Source organism: Neopsephotus bourkii, unplaced genomic scaffold (genome assembly GCF_033783945.1).
Source record: "Neopsephotus bourkii isolate Nb327-2 ecotype Australia unplaced genomic scaffold, CSIRO-AGI_Nbou_v1 NB_196, whole genome shotgun sequence".
Classification (NCBI taxonomy): Eukaryota; Metazoa; Chordata; class Aves; order Psittaciformes; family Psittacidae; genus Neopsephotus; species Neopsephotus bourkii.
The window spans coordinates 16,333,911-16,351,268 of record NW_026900709.1 but is presented as its reverse complement, the minus strand read 5'-3'; the positions used below and the strand labels follow the sequence as shown (position 1 = coordinate 16,351,268).

General features: G+C 36.2%; 1 protein-coding gene across 7 annotated transcripts in view; it reads left to right on the top strand.

Moving 5' to 3' along the window:
* The window catches only part of SLC4A10 (solute carrier family 4 member 10), a 149,861-nt gene that overhangs the window by 42,704 nt on the left and 89,799 nt on the right, over window positions 1-17,358 (top strand). For 5 of the 7 annotated variants that reach the window (XR_009724015.1, XM_061344127.1, XM_061344119.1 and 2 more), the window contains exon 2: window positions 16,487-16,568. Coding sequence is in view for 6 of the 7 variants with exons in the window: in XM_061344127.1 (XP_061200111.1) it covers window positions 16,487-16,568 (82 nt within the window). In the remaining variant the exon portion in view is untranslated. Of the gene's footprint in view, window positions 1-13,523; window positions 13,714-16,486; window positions 16,569-17,358 lie in introns of all 7 variants that reach the window. The other 2 variants (XM_061344144.1, XM_061344137.1) reach the window with 1 other exon arrangement.

The following is a 17,358-nucleotide window of genomic DNA, read 5'->3' as shown; positions in this document are numbered from 1 at the left end:
GATCGGCTGTGTTAATGAAGGCAGGGTTTTCTTTGCTTATTCAGGTTCCTAGTGCAATTCTGCTCAGTTTGAATTTATGTGTATTTACAGCTTCCTGGTCTGTTGTCAGAGGACCTCTTGATCAATTTCAGTGCAGAACTGCAAATATACCTCAGATCTGTCAGTTGATATGTGTTTCCCTGGAACATTCCACAGGATTAATTGTTTTCCAGTATATCATGCTCCCTTGCGTGTCCTGCAGGTTTATTCTTTATAACAGTTTCTCTAAATCTGCCCATTGCTAGCAACCAGCTATTGGTTGATTGTTTACAAAGGTGAGAAATCTTTTCAGAAGATTTGTTGTAGTTGATGTAGTTGACATCATATGTGCAGTCTTCCAGTTCAAAGGTGAGTTCAGGTAATCCAGTTCAAAGGTATGCAAGGTGGTTTCAAGGAAGGATGTTACACACCACATTTGGTCTCTCACCTGTAGAATTTGGGATTATAAACTGGTTTTGTTGACTAAAATATCTTGAGAGTAGTTCTGTTGGAAGGGTAAGCAGATTTATTACCAGCCTATTTCTAGAATGGCTGGATCTCCACAGAAATGTAATGCAGCAGTTCAAAAACAAGAAAATCGAGGAAGCAGAAACATTCAGGAAGTGTTTTAAACACAAGTCAGATACAAGATAATAATGTCACATAGTTTCAGTTTTTTCATGGACAGATTAAAAAAGCCATCGTGCCTTTGCTGTCTCTTATTGTTCTCTGGCACAGGCATTATTTTTGTGATTCAGGGTGATGAAAAATGAACAAGAATGAGAATAATCATGAATAAATTTTCCAAGGGGATAATAGTAGTATCTATTAATGGAACTATGCACAGGATGTGTTGACTTGGATCTTTATGATATTGAAAAGGAGAAATTTCTTTTACTTAGTAATTAAATATGTCACTTGCTACTCCCACCCTTTATTGTTTTTTTAGCAGGTGAATAATAAATGGACACAGACAGTGTGATATTTAGGCTAAACTGCCCCTTCCAGTGATTGTGAGGTGGATGGGCAGGTTTCCAGACTGCCCTGTGCAAGTTAGATCCACTGCTAAAAGAAGAAGCGGGGACATTTGATTTTTCTGTTTCTCTGTTTTGTTTTTTTTCCCCCCTCAATGAAAAATTCTTCAGTTTAAGCATAAACTGTACAGGGAGATGTAGTTTCAGTCTTTAGTGGTCTTACAAAAGCCTTGGGCCTGTCTCTGTTCGAAGGTTCAAGGGACATTTCTGTTCTGTTCTTTCTGTTACGGCTTCTAGTCTCTTACTGAATTTTTCTACACTCTGTTGCAGTTATAAATGCGCTTATTCTTTTTCTTAGTACAGGAAAGCTCTTATGGTGTGTGCTTTTTAGTGTTTAGTGTTCTGTTGCAGTCCATTGCAATATTATAGTTTAAAATAAAAAATACCTGGAATCTTAACTAGCTTCCATCCTGCTGGGTTCCTGCTGATCCCACAGAAGTTGTGCAAGATACAAGTTAATGTAGGATTTCACATACCTAATGGAGATTAACATCCCTGTCATGATCTGGTCTACTGAGAATTCCACCAGTCGGAAATGGATTTATAATCTTGATGAATTACAAACTTGCTTCCTCAAGTTTTGAATTCTGCCAGGTTTACACCAGGAGGTGAAATGATACCAAGCATAAAGGTTTCAAAAAAAAAATAAAATTACACATAGCTCTTAATTTTTTCCTAAGTGCTGATGTCCCTTTGTTTTTTAAGTGCGCATATCTGTGACTTTAATAATGCACCAGAGTAACAGGGATGGAGTGAATTTCCACACTTTTATTTTTTTCCTTTTTACCTCTTCTCAGGCAGATCAGCTCCTAGAGCTTTAAGTGTTAGCTGCAGTCTGTGTTTCCCATATATAGCACACCTGAGTGCACCCTTGTTTGGGGACTGAAAGCCCTATGTGACTTCCTGGGATAGGTATGGTTTAAAATATATTAGCTGGCATTCTTCTGTTTACAGTCAGTCCTTTGACTTCAGAAATCTTCTACTTGAAAACAGTCATTGGTAAAGATAAGTATCAGACATGCTAGCTGTGATGTTGGGCTTGGAAAAGAATAAGTGTGCTCGAAGTAACAATACAAGCTTCTTAAAAAATGACAAACACTCCTTTCCAAAGAACCCAGACATCTGATCATCCAAGGTTGCAGAATAACACTTGACCAGGGATGTTGTTTACTCTCTTGTGTACTATGTCTTGAGAAGAATTAGGCAATCAGTATGCTATTCTGGCAGACAATCCATAAATACAATTAAAATTCCTGGGAAAACAGGGCTCAGATTAGTCCAGTTGTGCATTACTAAAGATTTATTAGTGTATGTTGACATGAATCTCTAATACAGTTATAGAGTGTACAAGTATAAAATGCCTCAACCGGGACTGCTTATATGGACTTGGCATTCAATATAAACTTCAGTGGATTAGATACTCTTCTAGTGTAACTATGTCATAGCAAATCATCCTTATCAACTAGAATTTTAAATCACCATGTGATTTGTTAAAACAACTAATGTGTGTCAGATAGGGTATATGTAGCAGCTTCAGATATAGATGTTTCAGGGTATATGAAAACAACAGGCAGGACAGTAGTGTTTCCTTTCTGTTGTTGTTTTTGATTGCTTTACTGGTACTTGGTTATGCTTTCTGATACTTTTCCTGCTTTTATATCAGCCCGTGCCCAGACTACACTTCTTTTGGTATTCTGTCCTTCCTCCCTTGAGTTACATCTGCCTTTGGTTCAGCTTCCTCTCTGTGCTGTTCCTGTCACTTCCTTTTTTCCCCACAGATGCAAGGCTCTTCATCTCCTCCATTATCTATCTATTTTCTTGATGTTTTTGGAATGTTACTGGTCTGAAAGAACCTGGAGGTTGTCTTTTTACCTTCTACTGGTCCCTCTAGCCCATGGAAGTATGTTCCCTTGTTTATTAACGTGGCATCATCTGTGATCCTTTCTGTGGAGACTGTTGCCTTCAACAATATCTACTTTGAATTTAGGTCAGAGAAATTGGTACTTCTCTACTGTTATTCTTAAGCTCTGCCTGCTCCCAGCTTTATTTATTAATTTATTTTCTTTAACAATATAATTGCCTTCTGTCTGTTTTGCTGATGTTTTTATGATCTGTATGCACACAACTCTACCTATTCTCATCTCTCTGTCTGACTTTCATTCATAATTTCTCACTCTTCAGTTTCCTTATGGATGACCATCCAACTCTATAGCTGCCCTGGTGCTGTTGTTTCTCATTTGAGTTGTGTAACTGTGCCAATCAGCTACACACTCAAGTTGGTCTTTTCGCTGCACTTGTTCTCAGAGTTCCTTTTCTGTGATAACTGTTTAAATGCTTTCACCATTTTTATTATGCCTCTCTCCAAGAATGGGACTTCGCAAAACTTTCATTTTGTCTATCTTAATAACATCATTTCTGCTCATATTACCTTTATTCCTCTGTACTTTCCTCTATGAGTTTATCCTTTGTCAGGCTCTGTTTTTTTTGTTCTTCTCATACAGTTCCAAACCCTTTTGACAATTCATGGTCCTGGCTGACTCCCAGTATCCACTTTCTCAGTTCCTAATGCCATCTGCCATGCTTCAGAGATACTGCTGACTATCTCTGGTGAAAATCTTTCGATTCTGTTGACTTTCTGCATTTCCTAATCTCTGGGATTTTTATCATCTGTTATGAATATCTATCTTTGCAGTTTTGCCAGTTCTGTATTTTTTTCATTAATCATATACATTCCGTTCAGTTTATCTATTCCCCTCTCTCTCCATGTGAACTTCTTAAAACCAACCAACTAATGTTGAAATTCCTCTTCATTTAGTGAAACAGACATTAAATTTTTGTTTTGTAGTCTTTGAACCTGTTCCAATGAACCCATCCTTATCCCTATTCACCATCTGACCTTCTGCAGTTCTTTTTTTTTATTTTATTTCCATTTCTCTTTAATTGCTTCGCATACACAAGAAATCTGAGTCTCTTCATGTTAAAAAACCCCAACACAGAACAACTCTCAATTTCAGAAGGTTCTGTTCACCAGATTAGCATCTTACCCCTAGACCTCCCTCATCTCGCCATACCCTGACTATGCTTTGTACAATTGTATTAATTACTTGTCTTCTAATGCCTTTCTAGAACTGCTCACTTCTGTTTTCTGTCTTTTGCACAGAAATTTATCTCACTAATGTTCCACTTCTTCCTGGAGGATTTCCAGGCTAGTCCTTTATTCTCCTCCACTCCATCTGTCATCTCTCTGCGATGCTATGTTGTAGTCTTCACTAGATTTTGTTGTTCTTAGACATTTGTCATTTGTTGTTCTTTGACATTTGTCATTTTGTCCTTGTTGATTCTCTTTCTTTTCAGACTCAGTTTCTTATTGGGTGGGTCTTCTCTGCCCCTCTTCCTCTTTTTGTCTGTAGGTGTGTGTTTCGATCTCTCAAGAATCCATCCTCAGTCTTCGCATCCTCCTCCACACCTTACTTCAGCTAACGTAGCCATAAGCATGGCTTCTTTATGCATCCCTGCTTTACTTTTTAGTGGTCTTCCTCCAATCCAGTTAAGCTATACTTATCTCAGAAAATTTTCTTGGTCTTTGGTGGTCATCTGAATATAATCATGTTGGGGAGAATTACTGAGTTTTCTTTACTTTCCTCATGTGCTGTTCTTGCACTAATGCAGTTCCAAGGTCTGTCAGTTCCTGTTTGTCCACGTAGCCATAAATCAGATTGAAGGCTTGCTTGCCTCAACACTGTGATTGTTATGATCTCATCTGCCTGTCTGATGCTAATACTTACAGCTTTGCTTTACCTAATTACTGGTGTTAATGTCATCTTCGCTTACCATTCTGCCTGCATCACTTGCTTTTTTGTCTGTTTACTCATATTCTGAAATACAAACTTCTTTCTTTGAAAAGCATTAAATTTGCCTTCCCCTTTCCCTTCCAAGGGAGAGATTTTATGACAAGGTTGAATTTTGTGTTTTCTCTGCTGGTAGTGTTGGTTTTGATTTCCAAATGCTGTTTGTTTCACAGTCATTAGTATACTTGCTCTTAATGTGCCTGATCTTTGTTGAAGCTCCTCCTCAAAACTCCTGTAAAGTGAAGTATAGCCTGTTAATGACTGGGCAGGTGTTAGTTGTGTGCATCTTGTTATAGTTAAGTTGCTAAGAATTCTTAACTTAAGGCTATATCTTGTTTGTATGCCTAGAAGCTATAATGTGTCTTTTAAATTATAGGACCATTGAAATAGTTGTAAATAAGGTAATTTATTTGAAGTATTGACTATCACATTGTGCATGTATTTCAGTATATATATCAACAGAGCCCACAGACACTATTTTTCATTCTCCACACATGGGTGTGTAATAACAGTGCTAGTTAAAGAAAAGGTAGGCAGAATTTGCAGGTATAAGAAGGGATGCTTATAAGGCCAAATACAGATCAGAAGGTATTGTTATTTTAGTACCTATGCTGAGATCCTGCCAGAAGAGGAGGCGCTTATTCTACTAAGCCTGATATAAACTTGTAATAAATGAAAGACTAATCCAAGTATCTTGTGGCATAATGTTTATATGACAAAAAAATTCTTTTTTTTTGTACTTATCATGAAGAAATCCTTTAACAAATTCTTTAAATAAAAAGAAATAATAATTAAATAAATACTGAATAAAAATTCCTTAATACAAGTAGATGGTGTCTTTGCAAGGAAGGCTATGAAAACCATCTGCTGAACATTGTTTTTCATCATTGTGCTTTTAACTGTTTTCACTTTAGAGTAGTATAGTGAAATACAGGTAGTGATAATGTAATTCAGAAATCTCATCTCTTGTGTTGTGCCAGTAATGATATCTAGTATTTCTGCCATTTTCTCAAAATACTAAATACTGGGGACACTTAGATCAGGGAGATGGAGTCTGAAAGGTGAAATTTAATGGGATGCTAGTTATCCAGTAAATACATAAACAAGTGAATACTATGCCTGTGAGAAGGGCTGAAAAAAAAATTGCTTTGGAAAAGTTTCCTTACCATTACCAAAATGGGAATGAAGTCCTAACAGCCTTTCTATTCAAAATACTGTATCTGTCACCACCAGAATGACTCCCAAATTCTGAAGGAAGAGAGTAGTTAGAAGTTAGCTAATATGCTTCAAAGCTCTGATGGAGATGGTTTTATCTTCCCTTGCTGTTCTCTGTCCACAGGTGCCTATGAGTCTGTCAGCTGAGTAGCAAAATAGACAATGAAAATGATGCTCTTTTCTAACAATAAAATCTTTTCATACAGAAGCACAAAACATGTATAAGCTGGTAATGCCATGTTCACATTTACTTTCTACTGTATAGTAGTACTTGTCCTTTTTCCTTTCTAAAAGTTATGTTCTATAATTTCTATATAAAGCACACTTTTAAAGCCATATCAGTTATTTCTAACTTTTTATTGCTTGTTTTTATTGTCAAATACCTTAACTAGTCTAGAACAACAAGGTCATGGAAGTGATGATGTTTAAAGCTTCCAGGTTACAGCAGACATGCAATATGTACAAGTTTAATTTGTAGATCTCTGAGAGTTAGGAAGACCAGTTGAAGTACTATTTATAATTCATATTTACCTTTTGATTCTTTGGCAGTGCAGTTCAAATTCCTGAACGTGTATCTTGTGCACTTCTGCTGTCTAGACTTGTAAACTGTACAGATACCTCATTATCTAGTCCATTGTCACGATCACTTTCCCAATATATTTTCAGTGAGTCTTTGATATAAAAATTCTCTTTATAGTGCAGTATTTCATCTCCTGGGCAGAAGTGATGCACAAGTAACTTCAAAATTGGTATCTCAGATCTGTTTATTTGTCCTGTTACTTCTCAGAACACATTATCAGTTTCATTATCTCACTTATTTTCTGCCTTTTGCTTTTCTCCCCACTGCTTCTGCACTGTGTACTGCTTTTCATAATTCCTATGTGAATTAATTAGAGTGTCTGAACTTTCAGGTAGCAGATCCTATCATCAGTGGCTTGGAGGGCATAATTATTTTTTATCTTTGTGAATAGAGTGGTTTCTTGGTTTCTGACTGTTTTCTCTGGCATTGCCCTCCCCAGTCACCATAGCTTCTTGATGCCCTGAGAGAGATGAATAGTGAGAGCAAAGATAGTCAGAATGTCATTGTCTGATTATGAGATGGAGAGTTTTTTCTTGTCTTATGCTGTGACTATATAGGCAGTGCAAAAGGCCTTTCCTTTTCCGTTAACTGTTTGTTTGTATGCAGCAGAATATTTCTGGGTGATACAAGTCTGTTTTTTGTTGTTTATTTTTTTCTTCCCAATCACATTAATAACTGTTGCCTTGGTAACAAAATCATTCATGACAACAGGATCACATAGATCAACCTAAATCTTTGGAGATGAGAAGTACTGGGTCGTTTGTTCTGGATTTTCTGCTAAAGTTACTCCATGATGGTATAGATGATTTGGGAATTCTTCAGACTAACCCCCGCATTTGAATTTATACATTTTGGCCAAGAAAAACTTGTCAGTTGTCTTCAAGGAAGTTATTTACATGTTTCAATTTAAAAAACCCAAGTTAAGCAAACACAATCATCTTTTCTCTTCTGGAGGATAATACATCATATAGAAGACAAGTCTGAAAGACTACAGGAATCTAATTTAATCTTCAGAAATGCAACAGAAAATTGTATGGTATTCTGAGTTGTTTTTTTCTGACAATGGATGATAAAAGGGACATACTGTTTTTCAACACCTCAGTTAGGTTTGGTTTTGCTGCTGGTTGGGCAGTAGTATCATGAGTGTTGGCAAACTTATTTGTAAGGTTAGTGATGAGTTTGGCTACATATGAATTGTCACACTTGATAAAATTGACAGTCCATCTAGTTTACTACCCTGTCTCTCCAGATAGTCACAATTTGACTGTTCTAAGTCTCAATAGTTTCCAGCCCATCTTCAGTGACAGTCAGTTTACCTAAGATCTTGCGTATCTGGTGGAAGCACCCATCTCTTTGCATTGATTATTGAAAAAGTGGATGGTGATGTCATCTCTAGTTAAGGCAACTTCAGTTAGCTACCAAACGTTTTATGGAATTAATCCTTGTATTGTGCTTGTCAGGAGTGTTTGTCAGCTGAAAATTGTGGATAGGTCTGAGACACAGAAGAATCACTGAACATTATACTGGTGTTTTTGAGAGAAGGAGTTAATATATTATTGATCATTCGGGCTTGCAATCTCAAACAAAAGTGATGTGTTGAACTGTAGTTGGCATACATTTGTATGTAAAGATGCAGACTCCAGACTACATAATTTTTGTGGCTGTAAGGAAAGACAAAATGTCCTCTCTCCTGTGTTCTAGCTGCTAAGACAGATTCTGATAAGTTGGTCGTGACCTCTTTTCTTCACTGCACTTGCTACCTCCACAAGTAGCTGCTTCAAGAAGACTGCCTTCTGTGATTCTTTTCTCTGACCCTAGTTCTAGGTAAAGAGGTCTCAAAACACATCAACTTTTCTGAGGCTGAAGGCAGATCTTAGGAGATGGGAAATGTATCTAACTTGAAACCCAATGTATCTTAATGCTGATTAAGAAACTAGCAATTAATGTAACTTACAGTTTTCCATTTGCTGCCCAGCATCTAATATCCTGTTGCATAGTGGGCTAAACTCAGCATGTTTAACTACATGGAAATAATGCTGTTAATCTTGGATCTGTCCTCACCTGGCATTGGGCCAAGAGAGAGCCTAGACATGCTAAAAGTAAATCTCATTTGGGCTTTGGATAAAGTCCTTGCATCCATCTTCATGCTGTTGGACTTCTCTGTAGTAGCTGAGAGAGCCATTGCTGTGAATGAGAAAAGAGGATTTCAGCTAACGGGACTCACTGGGATGACGTAAGACATTTGAATAATAATCACAGAGATAAAAAATAACCATGCCTCAGGTTGAAATCTGTGCTGTTCTTGCCTTCATAATTTGTAAGTATCTGACAGTGCAGTAAAGAAAAATATGAAGCAAAGGGAATAAAATCTCAGTCATGCAGATGTGACCCAGCTTAACTAGCAGTAATGAACACTTTATTTTATTTATTCAGAGGTCTGGCTGAGACTAGCAACTGAAGAAACATTAGTTTACAAAACCAGCAGATGTGATACAGTAGGAAGGAAGGGGAGAAGTTACAGGAATCTTAACATGACTGCAAGCATTCAAAAAACACCATAACCTGGGTGCCTTCGTCAGGTTTTTTAAGGCGCTCACATCATTTAGGCATACCTGATTATTTTACTCTGAGGCATACAAAAGATGACAAGCACAGCTGCAATTAAATGTGCATGCTTCAAACAAGTACTGGAATCCAGAAAGAATTTAAGAGTTCATTATTTCCTTACAATATCCAATGCTCCAACAAGTTTATCGAGCCTCAGTAGTGTGTGTGATCCCCTCCCCTCGAATAGATAACATATTTGCCTTGCAAATATATGAAATACATTGTTTCTACCTAACATGGCTTTCTAAGAAAGAAGATTCCTTATCAAATGATAGGGAAATATTTTAGTGATTATGCATCCATTTATGCATCAGTTCTTATTGGCTGTATTGCATATAAGGGTAAATAACTAGCACAGGATGATTCAAAGTAAATAAACACAGGGGTTGCATATATTTGTGAGCATTTACTAGTCTGTAGAACTGCTTTGTGTTATTTGTGTGTGCATTTTCTGCTTGTGTTTTGTATCATTAATTCTATAACCATAGTATGTGCTAAGATTTAATGTCTGCAGTGATTATCTATGTTTACATGTTACAAGAATTGCATTATTACATTAAATGTGTGCTTAGTCTCAGGTCAGTAGCAAATGACTTCTTTGGAGCCAGTGCTGATTAGTGCAATTTTTAGCAGCATTGTAGAAGATAGTATTTCTTTACTTAGCCATGCTAAACAATATCTTGGCTTTTGCTGTAAAAGAGAAAAGGGAAAAAGAGGCAGAGAAGGATGCTTCTATGCATATGAAATGCAGCCTTGGGGAAGATGCAAATCTGGAATGAAAACTAATTGCTTTCTATTTTGTTGCATAGCCTGGGCTATGTGCAGTAGGGCTGACCAAAAGGAGTATGTGCTTTATGTTAACTAGTAGTTATTACTGCAGAAAGCTGCCACAAACCCAGACCTTATTGAATTATAAATGTGCTTTGATGGGTCTTCCTTGATAGGTGGATAGAGGGGGAAAAGGATGATAGTGAAGCTAGTGGAATGGAAAAACAGTTATATTTAATCAGAAAGATAAAATTCACTGTACATCATACCTCAAAAGATTTCTAAATATGATTATATGTAATATAAGTAATTAAATGCAATTATATTAAAAAAGTTTGGATGTTAGGTGTTTTTTTTTTTTTCTTCCCTGTAATTGTCTTCAGAAAGTGAAGAGAATTTTAGCATCTAAGTTGTGGGCATACATATTGTCCACTGAACTAGTTTTGTGTGGTTGTGTCTGTTCAAGGGCAGTTTAAAGGACAAGGCTGAACATGGCAGTCATCAGTGATTTGCATCCTACAACAGGGAGGCATCCATCTACATATGAACAGCTTTTTAGCCATTTAGGTTAATTGTCTTTACAAGATAATTCCAATATGCTCTTGGCAGATCTTGAGTTCTGTAACTCACTTTTCTATATTTTTAATAATGCCATTTTTTCTGAAATGTCAAGCTGAACTTGACAAAAGGATCTTAAAAATAGAAATATTGTGTCATGGGTCTGCAAAATAAATACAATACAGAACAGTAATGCTGGAATATGTTCAGACTGGGAAGGCAATCATGGTATGTATGTGATCTCTGGATAAGTGTTCAGAATTTCATTACTGACCATTTGAAAGCTGAATACACAAGGTTTACACCACTGACTTTATTTATTTCAGATTATGTATTTAAAATATATTATACAGAGTTCTATCTTTTAATTTGTGTTTATTGATAATACAAAATAACTGGAATAATTTTATAGCTTTCTGTTGTTCATAGGAATGCAGTATTTAATATTTTATGCTGACAGGTGTTCCTGAGTTCCAGATGGCATTGGAGAATTATGTAGGTTGTCTAATCATCAGTAAGTGGCTTATATGGAGAAGTAATTCATACCATGATTCTTTTTCTTATGAGTCATCAGGTGTGTCATACAAAATTTCTACTGAGGAAAAGATTAAAATGGCTCCTGTTCTGCCATACAAAAGTATACCAAAAAGGATTCTTTTTGGTTATGTTTTTATTTGTGCTGTGGGTGTATTAAGAATGTAATCAAAAAGGAAAAGGATTTAACTGAAGGTTTAAAAATGCTGAATTTTTTTTCTGTAATATTAATACTCTCTGGAGCTGATTTTTGTGTTGTGTTTCAAAGGAAATCAATCACCCAGTTTATTGAAAACACTGACCAAATATCAGAGACAGAAAATAAAAGTAGCCAGGTATGAAGAAAGTTAGGTAGAAAGAAGGATTAAGAAAAGGAGTAATTTCTGGTTTTCCCTGTAAAATGAAAATTTTAGTGCTATCCATTGTTCAAAATATTAACAGCAAGTACCATACCAGTGGAGCAGAGGACCTACTAAGGGAGGGTCAGCGAGACATATTTATTGCAACTATTTAATAATTTTCTATTGTCCAAACAATTTCCTGTTTCCTAATGTGTGTTTATTGTTGTTCATTTATTCATTTATATTTTTCATTTATGGTGGTGGTCAGCACAGATGATCTTCAATAAATGTTTGTGTAATGTTCAGGTAGCTTTTGTGATACAAGCAATAGTGTCTTTTAAGATCATGCATTAGTTTTCCTTTTTTAGTAAATACATATAAAAATACATATAATAAAAATTATGTGTATTGTCACCTACACTTTAATCTATTTTCTTGTCATCTAGAATATGAGGAATATGTCCTAATTCCAACATGCAGAAATATCCTGAACTTCTAGAAATGTGTCTACATTAGCACATAGGAGTTAAAAATGCTTTAGTATGGATCCATCTTTGAAAAGAGGTACTTTCCTCCTTCCATTCATCTACCACATGATGAAAGCACCAACATTTGTAAGAGCTATAACTAAAAATGCCCCAAAGCATCTGTCATACAATGATGCTTATCAGCTTTTCTAAATGTGTGGTTTCTCCATTGGTCTGAGGTGTAGAGGGGCAGTGCATGGTTCTGGGAGGTTTAAGGATCAGCCTCTTTGCAACACAAGATGATACAGATACAGTTAGGGCTGTATCATAACTAAAGAGGAAGCTTTGGGAAGCTTTCCAGGAGGTCTTTTATACAGCTTTGAAATATCCTGGGTAGTGATCTTTATCGATACATTAGTAGAAATTGCACTTTAGACATTTAAGTTTCTAAACCATGGGCCTTTCTATTCCTTTGACTTAAAATTCCTGGCTACAGCTGCAGCCTCACTTTGTACTGTGATAAGCAGGTTGTTGATCTAAGGTTGAAAAGCATTACTCCTAGCACCCATGGTGACCTTCTTCCTTCACGACTGCATGCCAAGAAGTGGAAGTCAGATGTCTTTGAAGGTTGTTGATTGCCTTTTAATTTTGTTCAAATACATGTTTCAGGGTTACAGTGTGTGGTGGCACTGTGAAAGATGGAGAGGATGACTCCACTGTCTGCTTTTCTATACTCACCACTGTATTTAAATTTCTAGTATGAGACGACAAAAATAGTAACAGCTATGTCTGTAAGACTCATTAAGTTAGGTTTCTCTGTGAAATATGTGCAGCAGATGCTGCTATGTGGTGAAGGTCATTTCAGCATTCATTTGGAAAATATAAGAGGTGAAATCATGGACTGAGTACAGTTGCTGAGCCCTGGTCTCCATGGAGCTTGTGGTTTCCATGTGAAAGCCTCAGCTTTTACTTACTCTTTTATCCCAGATACATTATTTCTTTTACTATGTGTTTGCTGATATTTTATTGCTTTAGGGAAGTAAAATGTTTGTACCTACATTTAAATAAACCATTGTGTAATAACTATATAAATCAATAAAATATTTATAAATACAATTAAAAAGAGAGAGAAGTGTTCGGCTGTTTATAAATATATGCCATGTTTATTGTGCTCTGATTACAGCTTCACATAAATATAATTCTTCTGCACATTGCTTTTGAATTGGGCTAATAGAATGCAAGCCCAGTATGTTTATTTTTATGTAAACTTTGTCCAGTTAAGTTGTTAAAGCTGTGCACCTTAGAAGTATTAGAAGGTATTAATGTACATTGGTTTAATGAAAAAACCCAAAACACTTTATGCCTAAATGTTGATTTTTATCAGTCTGTTGTTTCCTATCATCGTCTCTTCATGTGGGTAGAGTTTCCTAAATTGAATGATTTTCCACTTCTGTGGTGCTTTACAGTTCTGAAATGCTGTGTGAATATATTATAGCACAGAGCAGCCTGGTCAGGAAGGTAGGTAAGTAAGTATTATTATCCCTATTTTACAGATGGGGAAGCTGAGGCACAGAGATTAAGTGACTTTTCCAAGGCCACACAGCAAGTCAGTGGCAGATCCAGGATTAGCGCTCGGGGACTTCCTGGATCCCTCTCCCATGCTTTAAGCAGTAGACCACAGTGTTCACTGGACTCAGCAAGCAACTCATTGCAATAATGGACAGTTCCAAGGACTCATACCTGGTCAGTGTGTCCATAAATTTTTTTGCAGACTCCTGCAATAAGTCAGTATGATTTGAATACCCTGGTCCTAGCAGATTTGTGCACTGTGTAAAATTTCTGACCTTCATCATCTTCAAATAGGGAAAAAGGAAGAAGTGTTAGAATTCTGAAATAAACATCACATGGCTGTCAAAAGCATTGAGTTTTCTTAATTCTGATCCTGCTGAAACTAATGGGCAAAACTGCAGTGGATTCATGGCTTTGTTAAGTGTGGAGGTTGCTTGACTGCTTGGTACATTAAAAGTCATCCAGAGCATGAATTCTATCTCCCATGACTATAGTTAGTCTTGCCTATATTTTCAGTTTGAAACTCTCATTTATTGCAACACATAAAAAATAACAATTTTATAGTTTTTCTGAAAAGGTAATAAAAAGCAGATTATCAACTGAAATTAAGTTTCTAGTCTCTAGTCATCATGGGAAAGTGGAGTGGATTTGCCACTATTTTTACTTGTATGGCAATAGTGTTTCCCTCCAACTGAGATTATGACCTAATTGCACTAAACTAATAGTGAGCCCTTCTCTCCTGTCTCCCCTCCTTCAAGGAGGTAGTACAGGAATAACAGAAATTACTTCTAGACTAAATGCAGTGTGACTCTTGTACTGGTAAATGCAAGGTGGCTTTCATACTGCTCTCTGGGGGAAGTGAGAGTGTACAGTGCAAGGCCTGTTTAATTGGCCTTTGCTCAGTTTGACAAGTGAATTGGCATCAACACAATACTCCCAATTAAGCTGTTTTTCCCTATAATATTAATGGAATAAACCCACTTCTGAGAATGAGACGAGACTGAGATTTGCTGTGACATTACATGAAGAGGAGGCAGGGAAGAAAAAGATTGCCAGAAGCTGAAAATTGAACACATGGGAAAGGAGAAGTCAAAGTGTATGAGCATATTTTGATAAATATTAATGAATTAATTTGTATTTAATTTACTTAGATAATCTGTAAAGGCTTTAAACTGTCCAGCGATTTAATGTGTTCCCCATTGTAAATTTCTCCTAACAGTGTTTCCATGAGGCCTTTTCAGTATCAGTGAAATACTGATGGCTGTCTTATACTAGAATAGCACTATTTCTGATACGCCTGCAGTACAAATATGGACTTTGGCATCCTGCCTAACCATTCACCCAGGGGCATGGCATCATGCCAACATAACGAATGCCCAGTTGTGTCTAAACTGCTTAAAATAATGGATTCATTTTTACCTAAGATGATAAAATGGTTTCTGTGAAATTATACTGCCCTGGTACACCTTAATAGATTATTAGGTTCTAAATTATTAAAAGATAAACCAGTTTCAATAGAAGGCCTCTTCTCATTGCCAGATTGTAGTTGCATGCTATTATCTGTGGGAAAGCTCTAGTAAAGATACTGTAACACTAAGTCTCTCTTTCTTTCTTTAACAGCCCAGATGCTTGGAGCTGACACATTCCCAGGATTTTTCTGTATAACATAGATACAGCATGATAGCTATTTTTAAAAAAGAGAGGAGCCTGAAACAAAAACTTATATCCGGAATGCATGACATCCAGCTCTAGATGTGAATCTTTTTTGCCTGAGGCAGCTGCTCTTTAAGGAGAGATGCTTATGTAGTTAATTTCTTGTTATATTTGTTTTCGTTCTATATATAGATGTAGATATTTAGCATGTAACATGGATATTCAAATTCCCTTGCTTCAGACTTCTATTAAAGTACGAATTTTATACACTGGAATCAAGTACTTGTAGTTCTAATATTGCTTACTAAAACCCTTTCACTAATGACAAGTAAATATGTGTTCATGATACATTAGTTCATGTTTTTGTATAATTCATCCTTTTTTCTTCATCATCACTTACTGGAAACCACACTAAATCATGTTGTGAAATATAGGCTGTGCTTAGTGACTGTATTTTTACAACTGGTGATGTCAAGCTCATAGTAAAGCCAGTATTTGTTTTAGCCCTTTTGCTGAAATCCCGAAAGATTTCTCTACTTAGAGAAATGTGATTTCCTCCCCTTCCCTCCTTCATGTCAGAAGTGACCATTATAACTAATTTTGCAGCTTTTTTAGACTAAACATGATACACTAATTCATCATGCAGTACATTTACAGCGCAGTAGAGGATAGTTAAAATGCATGTATGATCACAGTATAAAATTAAACAAATATATGTTCTTAAGGAAGAACAGCTTCTCTCTTTTCTACTATTACTTTTTCTCTCTTCCTTAATTGTAATTAACAGTTGGTGTTTGTAAATAAAAGCAAAACCTTTGCAATTCACCAGTAAGCAAAGTCAGTTGTTTTCATGGTATTAAAGTATTCTTTCTTACCATGTTGTGAGTATCATTCTCTAGCTTTGCCAAAGTATCCTGGTCAAAAGACAAAAATACATGTGCAATCCCTTTCTTCGAGAGTACAAAAATAAAGCTGCCTCTACCAGACATTTCTTCCCTCATCTCTCTTGTTTTCCTATTGACTCATCTTTTTCTTAGTTCCCAGTAACCCGTGTTTATTCATCATCTTGCAGGTTTTAATATTTCTTCATATGTCAGTTAGCTATAATCTTACTTCAGTAAAAACGGAGGCATGAAGAATAGATTTTAATAAGAAAAATTATATTCTTAAAAGCTTTTTTGTTTCTGAGTAGGAAAAATTAAATATTAAAAGCATTTTTGTTTCATAATACTATACAAGCTTCCAAATTTTCCAAATGAGAAGCAGCTTACCTGTCCTTTTTTGTGTTTTACAGAGGAATGATGAAGAGGCTGTTGTGGATAGAGGTGGAACTCGCTCCATTCTCAAGACACATTTTGAAAAGGAAGATCTAGAAGGTGAGAGATAATTTTTCTGTGCATTACATTGTCTCTTTTTTTCTGAAGGTACTGAAATGCAGTTTCAGTGTGTAAACTTACTTTGAGCAGGGGTGCAAAAAGAGTGAACAAGAGAATAGAATCTTACGATTCATTTTAAAAAGAGAAATATTACTCTTTTCTCACACTGGTTATCAGGTAGAGATGATGGTAGAAAGAGTTGGCTGGTTCTCAGTAATCTATAATCAAATCCTGTCAGCATGTGTGTATGACTTTAGATAAGTCTTTCTACCTTTAAGTTTTGAAATACCTAAATGCAAACAGGATTGACGATTTAGGGTGTATAATGGCTTCTACACTTGCTTTACCATCCCCGTCTAGTTGCCTTGCCACATCTTCAGCTGAGCAAAAACATTCTGAAGTGACACAGGTTGTACGCATACTTGATAATACACACTCCAGAAACTACCCAACGTCATGTAGAAGAAAGTGAGAGGTTGTGAGAACTATCTTATCATATTGGTCTAATAATTCAGATAGTCTCAGAGTCGCGTTTCACTCTGTTTAGTGGATCACAAACTTATTCTGTACTTACACTGTTGTATGAAGTTATGTAATACCCCTCCCTCCCCCAGATCATAACTACTGAATGACACTGAATTTCTGTTGCATGTATAATATCCCATCCCAGAGACTGGAACTTACTGATTTTAATTGTTAGCTTCTTGTGGTGGGATGTAGAAGGTTCTTGTCTTTGTCATACACAGCCACAAGCACTAGCCAAAGTGAAATACTAAGATCTGGAGTGTAT